Source organism: Gouania willdenowi, chromosome 24, assembly GCF_900634775.1.
Source record: "Gouania willdenowi chromosome 24, fGouWil2.1, whole genome shotgun sequence".
Taxonomy (NCBI): Eukaryota; Metazoa; Chordata; class Actinopteri; order Blenniiformes; family Gobiesocidae; genus Gouania; species Gouania willdenowi.
In genome coordinates this window covers 3,713,130-3,726,579 of record NC_041066.1, presented here as the reverse complement: position 1 = coordinate 3,726,579, position 13,450 = coordinate 3,713,130, and the positions used below count along the sequence as shown (strand labels likewise).

General features: G+C 41.5%; 1 protein-coding gene across 2 annotated transcripts in view; it reads right to left on the bottom strand.

The window, feature by feature from the left end:
- Window positions 1–1,272: 1,272 nt before the first annotated feature.
- Window positions 1,273–13,450, bottom strand: part of cenpe (centromere protein E) — a 56,902-nt gene continuing 44,724 nt past the window's right edge. For both annotated transcript variants that reach the window (XM_028440146.1, XM_028440147.1), the window contains 2 exons: window positions 1,762–2,081; window positions 1,273–1,483 (listed from right to left, as the gene is read on the bottom strand). In XM_028440146.1, the coding sequence (XP_028295947.1) occupies window positions 1,416–1,483; window positions 1,762–2,081 (388 nt within the window). In that variant the 3' untranslated portion in view covers window positions 1,273–1,415. The remainder of the gene's footprint in view (window positions 1,484–1,761; window positions 2,082–13,450) is intronic.

The window sequence follows — 13,450 nt, the reverse complement described above, 5'->3', positions numbered from 1 at the left end:
GTGCCTGTTCTCCTATTGATTTGATGTTGATTGATTTTCTATCTGTAATAAAAAAGATTGATTGATTCAGCAAAGCAAAACCTCTATGTCTGTATGCAATCTCAGGTACTGAATACGAGAGTATCTCAAAACTCTAACAAAAGCAAGGCCATTCACTCATCACATTAGCATGCAAGGCATAGTCCAAAAATTTAGACTATATGAAATGTATAGTCAGTGCAGAAAGTCAGTGAGTGTGGAAATTGGGACTGGGCTCAGCAAAGTCATGGCGTAACCACGCGCCCCTGCCAGGTCCAAGTCAAATCCTTACACACATACTTTTTGAATTCACATTTACAATTTTTTAAATTCCAAAGTCGATTCTTCATTTCAATTAAATATTCAACATGTACTGTTTGGTTTGTTAAGTGAGAAACAAAATGTTTGTAATCAACCATAACAATCATTTCATAATTATAACCAAGTTTCATATTCACGGTTTCAAATTTGCTAACCAACGACCAAATATGGTTTTTATTTGAATTTAAAAAAAAAAAAAAAAAGCTTAAAGCCAAAAATGACCAAGACAAAAAGTCTATGTGAAAAATATATTATCTGAGCTTTAAACATATTTAAGCTGTTTAAAGAGATGTGCTGTATTTTTGTTTTTTGCTATGAGGTTTGCAATTGTCTTTGATCCTAACATTTCTGTATTTTTTTGCAGATATTTTGCCAATTAAAAAAAGAAAAAAAGGTTCAAATGAAATCACAAAGAAAATGACCAAAAGCACCAAGGACAAGACAATATATACCCTGGCTATTGCACTGGAAGTTCTCTCTCTCACACGTTTAATATATTAGTGATGCATGATATTATTGGCTCGTTATCGGTATCACTTTTAAAAAGTTAAAAATGTGGGATAAAGTGAAAAATATGTTGTAAATACTGAATAATAAGTCTTGAGGTTACCATACTTCAAAATGAGTGTCTGGATCATGACGCATTTCCACCTTTACACATTAGAGACGGCAGGATAATCTGTGATCCAAGTCGTTAGCAGCTAATGATTAAGAGGAACCTGCCTCTGCTTCCATTTTGAACAACTGTGCAGTCATGTTTTAGGTACGCATTGTGCATCTTAAAGACTTCAGCAGACAAGGCCTAATCTTCAGTGTGGCAGCTCCTACAAATAAAATCCCATCATGACTATTAGCTAAACGGCTGCTCTACCAAATCTTCCAATTACAAACGTACATCTGCTCACTCAGTACAACAATCAACAGTCGTTTTACTGTACATAGTCAATAGATTTTATTGTCATAAAAGATTAAAAGGATAGAAAATACAAAAACAAGAAAGGCCACAAATAAACATAAGAAATGGCGGCGAGCGTAGTCAGCAAAGGACAGGCAGCAGTGGTCTCTGGTCCTGATTATCACTGTGTTTTACACACATCCTCCATTTTTGGTGAAGTGGGCCATGAATCTTTCTGCAAAGCTACATCTGCAACACAAAGCACAGGGAAACCTGGTTAGAACCAAAGTGAGAGCACCTCATGGCTTCTTCAAACCAAACGTGAACCTCTCAGCCAAAAAGTGATCAGTGCTCTCATGCTCAGTGAAGACGTGACAAAAAACACACATTAGGTCTGTTACCATTCTCAGCCACTGCTCTGTCTGGTACATTGAAAATCTCTGGTAAAAACAAACATCCCATGTCTTTAAAGACATAGACTTTGTTCACGTTAGCTGTGTTGCACAGGAAGACATCACTGTGGTTACCTGGATCTGTTCCCAGTCTGGAGTTGTCAAAGAATTGCTTTGGACAGGTTTTGCTCAGCAGCTCCGACCTTTGTCCCACATCAAAGAACCGGCTTTTCGGAGAATCCAGCTTGTTGGGAGAGTCCAGAATCTTCTTGGGAGTCACCAGGAACTTCTTTGGAGAGCTGAGAAGGTGTGTGGAGTCTGCAGTGAGAGGCAGGCCCCTCTTTGTAGGTGTGCAGGGAGACGAAGGCCGCTCTACCTCTGCTTTGCCCTTTCCCTTCAGTTTTATGGCTCGGCTCTTCCACTTGATTATTTCTTCCTGCTGACTGGAAACTGAGCTGCAGAGGAGAATCAACAACACACAAAGCATGTCAACAGTCCCTGCTTTTCACCAAAATGTACTGTATACTGCTTTACTCAGGAATCATAGATCAAAGCTAGGAAAAAATGGAAAGGTACAGCTATGTGCTGGAGGAACATTTGCAATCCTAAAAACCCATAATATGTTACACCACGAAAAGGGAATAAACACATTAGGAAGGACACGGGAAAACAATTAGGATTTTATAACTTTTATTCATAACTGTTAGCTATTATTTACTTCTCCAAAAAAAAAAGAAAGAAGAAAGCTCAGGAACCTGAAGAACAGAATAATGTTAAACACAAATAAAGGACACAAAAAAACCCCAAACCATCCAATATCCTTAAACTAATGAACTTTAAACAAAGTTTACCTGGTGGGCCGGCCAAAAAGAAGAAAAAGATGCGGTACTGGGCCAACCCTATACAGGGCCGTAGAAGCCAGTACCACATCCAAACTAAGAAACAAAAAAAACCCAATCTACTCCTGAAAACCAACTGAAAACGAAAACAGGACAGCCGGTCCCATCAGAAACAAACAAAACATACCTAAACCCCAAAAAGAGAAGCGCAGGTGGAGGAGCAGGGACAGACCTCCACCCAGCTCCGCGTCTGCAGGTGAATGAGCGCGAGAGAGAGAGAGAGAGAGAGAGCACTCCAGGCCCAGCCTATTTATAGGTGGAGCCGTAGGCTTTTCAAGCGCCTGAAACAAAAAAAAAAATCCCCAAATTGGAAAACAGTATAAAATTTAATCACAACCAAAAACTACCTTATGACCAAGAAATAAAAACAGTCTTAAAGTCATATAAATGTATAATATAATAAATACAAAGAAACTTGCAAATACCTAACACCCCCACCCAGTGACACTGAATAAGTATGAACTGTGGTCTCCACACACAAAGGCCACATTCAACTAATTCAGAGCCATAGCGTTAGAGCCTATAAACGTGATAGGGCGTCGGCGATGACATTATCACACCCACGAATGTGCGTGATCACAAGATTAAACTGTTGTAATCGCAAAGACCAATTCATCAGCCTGCGGTTCTTGTTACGCATCCTATCAAGAAAAACCAGTGGATTGTGGTAGGTGTAAATGACTAGAATCACTAGAACAACCGACATACACCTCGAAATGTTCTAAGGCCATGATTAAAGCCAGCGCTTCTTTCTCAATGGTGGAATACCACCGCTGGTGTCGATTCAGCTTTTTCGAAAAAAAACGACACGGGATGCTCGACACCTTCACCGTCATCTTACAGGAGTACGGCCCCCACGCCCGAATCACAGGCGTCCACAGCAACCTTAAAGGGTCTTTCAAAAGAAGGAGCCGCAAGTACGGGTGCGTTGACAAGCAGTGTCTTAGTCTGGTCAAAAGCAAATTGGCAAGCCTGAGTCCAACAAAAGTCAACTTTTGGGCTGAGAAGGTCAGTTAAAGGAGCCGCCACTACAGAAAAGTTTTTACAAAAACCACGGTAATAACCGATCATGGCCAAGTAGCGACGGAGCTCCGTACGATTCACAGGCGGTGGGATTGCTGAAATAGCTTCAACTTTAGCCTGAACTGGTCGCACCTGACCTCCACCCACTTGTTTCCCCAAGTAAGTGACAGTTGCTTTGCCAAACTCACATTTAGAGAGGTTCACAGTCAGGTTGGACTCCTGCAGCCGCTGGAAGACTCTACCCAGATGCTCCAAATGCTCCCCCCAGGATGACGAGCAAACAACAACATCATCCAGGTAGGCTTCACAAAAAGGCAAGCCAGATAAAACGACATTCATAAGCCTTTGGAAAGTAGCGGGTGCGTTGCACATGCCAAAAGCCATCACATTGTATTGAAGGAAATCGTCGGGTGTGGATCATGAAGGCCTGCTTAGATAGTTCCGATTACTATAGGATATGAGGTGATGGGACTGTTTACAGGTTACTTTTAAAATTGCACAGACCTCTACAAAAAACAAATGGGTGAAATAAAAGCACATTAAATAGAAGTGGGAGTCAGAAGTGGTTTCTGAACTGTCTGACAATCTAAGTGCAAGACCAACACACTTCAACTAGGCTCCTCAGTAGTGTTGTGTTCAAGACCACACTATCCGAGACCAACACTTGTCCTATACCAGAATGCACCGAGACCAAGACAAGACCAAGACCATAAACATTTTTTTTTTTTCCAATTTAAAAAAATATATAAATAAATAAAATTATGACAAGGTTCAACAGTTAAATAACATTCTCTCTTTAATTTTAGTTTATTTGAAATACATTTGACGAACAAAAAAAGGTGCCTGCAAAAAATGAACTAAAATATTAAAACTACTACTGCTAAATTCACAATTATTCTATATATTTGAAAACAAGATTTTTATGTCAGCTGAATGTACAGCAAGTGTTTAAAAGCATTTCTGCCAAGAAATAATGATTCTTGATTCTGATTCTTTGAGTTGTGCAGGTCACCAGGTCACAGATTTCACAAGATAATTTTTTAGTTTGAAAAAGCCTTTACACAGGTTATTTTTATTAATTCACTTAGTTGATATAGTTTAATTTGGTTGCTGTAATGTAACTAGAATAATCAATTAACAAAGGTTTCCAACTGTAACTGTAAAAGTGAAACTTGCTGAAACAAAACTACAAACAAGTTGTCATCAGTGTAAAAAACAAAGAGCTACAGGTAGATGTGAAACTAAATAAAACAAACTCAAACCCTGGAACAGTCATGTGACAAATCAATCAATAGTTCTTGTTGAAAAAGATTATTATTATTCTGGATACAGTGGAAACAGAAACAACAAAAATAGTTATATTATGAACCTGTTTATATTGTGGGGAACATATTATATACATAAATGTAATTGGAGTCTAAAGCCACAAAAAACCACCACTTTAAAAATAAAATAGACTAATATAAGACCTCTTTACAGTTATCTGAGTCATTCTGCGCTTGTGCGACTTGCGGCGATGACGCGCTGGTGACGACATAATCCAAGATGGCGGCGGCCCGGACTACAGCCGAATCTATTTAATAAAAGCCTTAAAAGACATGGATATAATGAAAAGAGTGGATGGACAGATGCATAAACATGCAGACTTTCACACGGACTTATTAAACACACACGGACCTCGGTACATACCTGTCAAGTTTTGAAATTTGAAAATAAGGGAAATTTTCTGGCGCCCACTACGAGCCATCCGCCCGCTCAACCAAGCAGTATCCCTTATATTTTAAGACAAGTGTACAATAAATCTAAAATACCCACTTGTCAACCACTTACTAAATACAATTATGTGATTAGAATCTGGTAGGTCGACCTTTATTAACATTTAAATGCTGTGAAAATTCCTACTAGGGCTGGGCAATATGGACCAAAACTTATATCTCAATATATTTTCTCAAAATGGTGATATACAATATAAATCTTGATAATTTTATCAAATAAAGTCTGACCAGAAAGACAATTCTGGGTTAAATTTGCTGATGCTAAATGCCACACATGGACATTTATTAACAAACAGATGATCAATAAGTGACACTCATTAATCCATCTAACTAAGCTTTACATATTGTTCTGAGAACTAAAAGCAGCAAGTCCTAAAACTAGTATTTTGATACATAAAAAGCTATAATATATATATATAAATATATATATATATATGAAATAATATGGTTTTCTATATCGCCAAAATAGAAAACTCGATACATCTTGAATCTCAATATATCACCCAGCCCTAATTCCTAAATTATAAAACAGCCTAAATAAAAACATAAATGTGTATATGAAGCACATGTGTTTATTTAATATACTTACAGTTTATATACAAGTCAACACATTGCATATTTATTATTAATTTCCCATTGTTTGTCTTTAAGTTATACATTAACATTTTATTTTCATTATATATTTTATTATAATTTCTCATGATCACTCATGTGGTTCGCTGGTATTCACTAATGACTTATTAGACATATTTATTACAGACTTTACATCCTTTAACACTTTATAAAGCAGTGTATATTTGTGGCGCTTGTGAATGGCTGATTTTTCATGGTGACTTACGTCATTCCTTCCGATGTGGTAGACGTTAAAATCTCAGTTATTAATCTAACAGAACGTGTAACTGTGTCACATCCTGATGGTCTTTAGGAAGATAAACTCTTTCCCATTTCACAACGTATTTACACCAGTTATTTGTTTTTTTCGCCGGAATGTCTTCATTCATTCATCTCGCTTCTGAGTTGTTTACGGGTTTGTTGCCGCTGTCAGCTCTAATCTCGTAAGAACTGCCACTCAAGTCAGGCCAATTCAGGTGGCAGTTCTCGCGAGGCTAGTGATGGCGTTCAGTTTAGTAAGGCATCTTTCATTTATTACATCAAAATACGGGATATTTACGGTAAAATACTAATACGGGAAGATGGCGGAAAAGAGGGGTAAAATGCGGGAGTTTCCCAGCCAAAATGCGATACTTGACAGGTGTGGTGGCAAAATTGATTAATTATGTATACTCATATTTGCTTTTTGATCTCATTCAACTTAATACCCCAATTTGTAACTTTCCACGCCTGTCTGATGTCTTTTCCTCCTCCTGCAAAGTCAGTGGACCCATACTCCCATGATACAGCGTCTCTAAAGGAATGTCAGTTGGCCTCAGTTTAATCTCGAAGGCCAGAGCACGTCCAAACCCACCCCAGACATCACATACACACACACACATCATATACACATACACACACACTCACTCACATACACACACACTCACTCACACACCCACACACATCTAACTTTCACCCCGACATCAGAGGCGTCACCTCCGGCAGACTGACCTTCCCCCCCGGTCTCTTCTTTGTTGTCTGTGGAAGGGGGAAGGTGGGACAGGGGGGTATAAATGTGTGTGAAAGGAACTTTTGGGCCCTTCTTCTTCTTCGCGCGCTCTCCTCTGGCCAGGGGAGACCACTGCTTTGTACCTTTTTTATTTAGTTTAGATTAAATCATTTTTTATTACTTCATCATCTCTCCTGTCTGGTCTTCATCATTTATCACCACAGAGTGTGTTTTCAAGTCAAAGACGAGGTAACCGTAACACAGGTATGCCTCGGTAAACAGAATAGGCTCCACCGGCCGGCAGGCACTAGGACCCAGAGGCGGAGTATATGTGTCCCCATACTGCTGCACAGGCTGTAATATCACCAGTTTATCATTTTACCAGTTGTTAGAGCTACTATCTTTACCAGGGAGATAATATTCATTCATGGTGATTGTTTTCTGGAGTTTTACCGGTGATTAGTTTCTATCTCCCTCGCGCTCCGCGGTCCAAACTGAAGCCTGACACACACACACAGACACACACACACATGAGTGTGTCATACGCGTCACTCAGTCACATTAAGGAAGGTTGCGGTCATTATACGGGGTGGATTAAAGAAATAATGAAGGATTGTTTTATCCCGTTCTTCTCTGTGTTATTATCAAGTTATAAAAAAAAGTTTGAAAATAGCAGGAATTAGTGCTGGTCTCAAATGGTCTTGAAAGAAAATCTTGAGTCCGGGCAGCCCGAGTCCGAGACAAGACCGAGTCAAAATGCTTCAGAGTCCGAGACGAGACCGAGACCTTTAAAATTTGGTCTAGAGACCAAGACCGGTGTCGACTACCACAACACTACTCCTCAGTAAATCTCATATCAAACCAGCCACTGCAGTGCTATTGGAAACTGTGTGGCCATCAGAGTAGCAGCCAATGGCATTGATTTTTTGTCATGGATAAATGTAAACATTATCGGATGCAGTCCTCCAAATCATGGGATACAGGATCCAGAGCGGTCGTGAACCTGGGGCTGATATTTGGAGGGCACAACAGAAAAACAGACTTGTTCAAACCAAAAAGCCATCACGAAAACCGTCACATGAACTCTGGCTGGAGATTGCAGATCTTTTTTTTAATTTCTTCATTTAGAATACATGAATACACACCCAACACAGCATAACGTGGATGGCTGTTCATCATAGGAATGGGGTCGACACAAGGTTCCTGCTGCTTAACAGAAGGTTTTCCTTGCCGCCATGATGAATTCATGTTGGGTGTGGGATACATATGTATGTGTATATACGTATATATGCATATGTGTGTATCCATAAAATGAGGAGTCCATCCTTAAGACTGCTCTACTGTAAAGTGTCTTGAGATACCATTGGTTATGATTTGGCGCTATACAAATAAAAGATTGATTGATTGATTGATTTATAGCAATAATCTCTAATAACTCAGGGCAAACTTTAAACTTACCTCAGGACATTAATAAGTATTTCATGATTATTATCACAACGCATACTCAAACCCTGAAGATATTAAAACCTTCTTCAATAACTTAAACCTACCACATATAACTACAGAACTACAGAACTCACCATGAACCTTCCATAAACTACAAAATGCATTGGATAGCATGTTGACTTGGTAGTTGGTGCGCGGAACAAAAAGCAAAACCAGAAACAATTATAATAATAATGACAAATATAAAAGAAAAGGAATATGTCAAGGTTAGATTAGATGATAAATATGTATATACACATATATACAGTGATGCAGGTAATAATGTCTTTATGAAGGTGGTGATGGGGGGTGGTCAGTGGGGGACTGGGGCTGTGTTCATGAGGCTGGTGGCAGAGTAGTGTTGTCAGAAAACTCGATACTGAATAGATTGATATTTTTTTTTTTAACACTATCTCATAACACTGAGTTAGCCAATGTCGGCACGACTGCAGCATGGCTAGTGCTGCTGCTGGAGGGCCTGCACAACCAGTTTTAGTCAAAAATGAGAAGGGACAAAATCGTGTATGAAAGTATTTTGCATATCAAGCAAACGCCAAAGGGAAGGCAACGGCCTGGTCTCTATGAGGAATTTCGAAAGGTCAGTAAAGATCCCGTTTCAGGAACATTGAAGTCGTATACAGTTATCATGAATGTTAACCCAGCCGGCGGCACACGTTAACGTTAGACTTTTAACAATTAGCCGATAGCCACGTTAGCCATCTCGTATTAAGCTAGCGGCTATGGCTAATGATAAAATGACCAACGTTAATGTGGGAGCTAGGCAGCAAACGTTAACAGTCCTGCCTGTCTGTAACATAAACAGACTATGTTTAATTAAAGGACAGTAGAATTATTTTTGTCTGAAAGTGTTATGTTTCTCTTAAAGGTGGGGTAAGCAATTTTCAAAACCTAGCATGATTTTGAATGTAGCCTCCCCGACAGCTCTGCCTTTAACCCCCTTCCCTCTGTGCTCCAGCTCACTCACATGCACAGCTGCTGCAGAAGAGAAGCTTAGCTCATCGCTTATATTGTGTAGAAACTTTGTTGTCATTCAGCAGTAACAATAAACTTTACCATCATATATGTTAAAAAAACGTGACCAAAAACTCTGTTTTAACCGTCAGCGGTGACGCAATTTCAGTGTGAGCTTGTGCATGAGCGGGATCGAGAACGAGCAGGGAGACCGGGAGACTTGATTGGTCAAAAAAAAAAAAAAATGGTTCGTTTTCATATTTGCTAAAGCTGTCACTATGTAAGGACAGCTTTACATCAAACTGGTCGTTTGTGTGAAAAAAGCACTCATTGAGACCCTCCTGCTGCTCCTGGGGCTGATTGCCAGAACGCACCGCGACCGAGCAAAATTAACCAATCAGAGCCAGGATTGTGTTTGATGGGCTGTCTGAGCACCGTCTTTTTTACAGTGTTTGATTTACATTGTTTGATTTATAATTGTTACACTAAAACACTTTAGTGCATGTGTTCATGTGTGTGCAGCAGCCTCTGTGTTGCTGCTGCTGAAGTTTGTGCATACAGAGAAAGATAAGTGCTGCAGTAATATGCTTTTAACAAAGCATGTTCTATTACTGTGATGTTGCTGTCGAACTAACGTTAGCTTTTTAGCTCCTCTGAGGGATAGACTTTGGAAAGATTGGAGGCAGGGCAAGAGAGCAGCGGGGAGAGAGGGTTCTGAGAGTTGCAGACTGCACCTTTAAAGTCTCAGAATGAAGCCGAGAAAAGTCGACCAGCAGCTACTAGACAGAAAACATGGCAGCCTGAGACTCCGCCTACCCTACCAGCCCTTTTAAACCGGTGTCATGTACTGAGTTCACATTGTGAACATGTGCACCATCAAAAAATTATTGTTTGCTAAAAAAAAAAAAAATTTTTTTTTTTTTTTTAAAGTGAACGGACATGTTTTATTTGTTTATTGGATTATGTTTGAGTGAGGGTTATAATCTCAGTACAGAGGTAAACTTAGGAAGTGACACCGGCAAAGGAAATATGCTACCAGAAGTACAAAAATTAAACAGGGCTGTAGCCGAATACTTGAACATACTCATTTTGGAGCCTATTTTAATAACTTTACTATGATCAGAACAGTAGTTTTTAAATTTGGCACATTATTCTTAAAAATGTTTAATAGTATTTGTTTTGCACTATGTTCTTAAAAAATGTTATTTAAGTTTTTATTGTTTAGAAGTGCTGCTAAATTTTGTTATACTTTCTCAAAAAAGTGTAATACTTTTTATTGTTTACAAGTGTTAAATTTTGCACTACATTTCACTTAATTTAAAAACACTTTGTATAATGTTCATAGTGTGTATTCTCAACTCTATTAAAGGAAATTATGCTTATAAATGTTTTGCCTTTTTTGCCCTGTGGTATCAAAAATGGTATCGAGTATCTAGTTTTTTTCCTTCTGAGTATTGGTATCGAGCTTGAAATTCTAATATCGTGACAACCCTATGGCAGAGGGAATTAAACTGTTTTTGTGTCCGGAGGTTCTGGTCTTGATGGACTGAAACTTCCACTCAGAGGGGAGAAATTGAAACAGTTTGTGTCTGTGGTGGGAGGGGTCAGCCACAATCTTAACTGCATGCCTCAGAGTCCTAGAGGCGCACAACTTCTGGAAGGAGGGCAGATTGCAGCCAATGACCATCTCTGCAAAGTGGATGATACGCTGCAGTCTGGGCCTTGTCCGTAGCTGCAGTGTACCAGATGGTGATGGAGGAGCAGAAGATGGACTGGATGATGGAGTTGTAGAAGTTCACCATCATCCTTGTTGGAAAACTGAACTTCTTCAGCTGCCGCAAGAAGTACATCCTCTGCTGAGCTTTTTTGATGAGGGAGCTGATGTTCAGCTCCCACTTGAGGTCCTGAGTGATGATGGTCTCCAGGAAGCAGGACTCCACGGAGCTCATTGTAGAGTCTCTCAGGGTGAGGGGGGCTGAGTTCTTCCTGAAGTCTGCCATCATCTCCATTGTCTTTAAAGCGTTGAGCTCCAGGTTGTTCTGACTGAACCAGGACACCAGCCGGTCTGTGTCGGTGTTAAACCTAATTTAACGTTCTGCGTAAAATTCCTCGCCATAGACGCACATCAGTGAGTGCACGTTGGAGAGGAATATCCCCGGTAACGGTGTGCGGCAGCCGCTCTGGCGGAGACGCAGAGGCGCACCGGCTCTTTTTCCTCTCACTGCATGAGCAGAGGTGAGCACACCAACACCTGGTGCTACCGGGGCCCCACCCTGGGGTTGGGATTCGAGAGCGAGTGCCTGGTGGCCAGGTCTCTGCCCACGGGCCCCGGCCGGGCAGAGCCCAAAGGGATGACGCGGGCCAGCCCTCCCGTAGGTGCACCACCCGGGCGGTAGTCCAAGGCAGAAGCTTTGGCAATCCGACCCCTGGCTACAAAAGCTGGCTTTAAGGGCGTGTAACGTCACTTCTTTAGCAGGGAAGGAGCCCAAACTTGTGTGAGAGGTTGAGATGTTCTGACTAGATATAGTCGGCCTCACCTTGACACATAGCAAGGGCTCTGGAACCAGCCGTCTTGAGACAGGTTGGACTTACTTCCACTCTGGAGCCAATGGTGAGCGGCGCCGGGTCGGAGGGGCTATACTTCTTGCCCCCCCGACTCAGTGTTTGTACGTTGGAGTTTACTCTGGTGGACGAGAGGGTAGCCTCACTCTGCCTTCGGGTGGGGGGACGGATCCTGACTGTTGTTTGTGCTTATGGGCCAAATAGCAGCTCAGAATATACACTCTGCTTAGATTCTTTAGAGGGAGTACTGGAGAGTGCTCCTTCTGGGGATTCCCTTGTTCTGCTTGGGGACTTCAACGCTCATGTTGTCAGTGAGACCTGGAGGGGCGTGATTGGGAGAAACCGCACCCCCGATTGGAACCCGAGTGGTGTGTTGTTATTGGACTTCTGTGCTTGCCACAGATTGTCCACAGCAAACACCATGTTCAGGCATAACGGTGTCCATATGTGCATTTGGCACCATGACAACCTAGGCCGCAGTTTGATGATCGACTTGATAATCATGTCATCGGACTTGCGGCCGCATGTCTTGAACACTCGTGTAAAGAGAGGAGCGGCGCTGTCAACTGATTACCACCTGGTGGTGAGTTGGCTCGGATGGCGGGGGAAGATGATGGTTAGACCTGGTACACCAAAACGTATTTTGACAGTCTGCTGGGAACACCTGGCAGAGTCTCCTGTCAGAAGGGGCCCGCAGTGCCATCTACCCTCTCTGGTAGCCTGCTATATAGACGGGCCAGGCTCACACCAGATAGGCCTCCTACATGGACACCTCACTTCACCCCTAGCTCTTCTGGCTTACTCACTTTGTGCACCAAACCCCTATCTAACCCTTGATGGGCTGGATGGTGGGGCCGTCGCTTGTGTTACCAGGTAGTGGCACAGGGGTGGCACTCCCACCTCAATTTGCCCTGCCAATCCTTCCAATTTTAAACACCTCAACACACCACCTTCCAGAGGGTATGATCGCTGCCTCTACCCTCCGGAGTTAATGCACCACATACACAAAGGTTGGGTGGGGAGCACAGCTCCACACATCCCCTTTCTTTTAATTGCACCTCATACATTCACTAAACACAGATATTAACACCCACATTACAGGGTGGGGGGTGGGTTCACACATTTTGACCTGTTGGGTTGCAACAGGTAGGGTTGCAGAGACAACAAATACATCGGGTCCCCAGCTCCTTGAGGCTTTCTCGGGTGTGTATGTGGGGGCAATGGCTGGGGTCTCTGGAGCATCTGCTCGGTGGTGGGGGGTGGCCTGGGGCTCCTTACGTTACTTTATTTGTTTATTTGGAGAGGACAGTGCACATTAATGAACACAATACTTTGTGTAAATGTGCCAGATTTAGCCATGAGCTACTTTCCATCCATAGTCCTCATACATTTAAGACAATTACAATAAAAGATACAGACATGGACATAGTATAACACAAAGACAGAGATTTATAGATGAGGGAGGCATGCTCAAAAATTCTAAAGTTGTTAAAACTGAAATGATGACA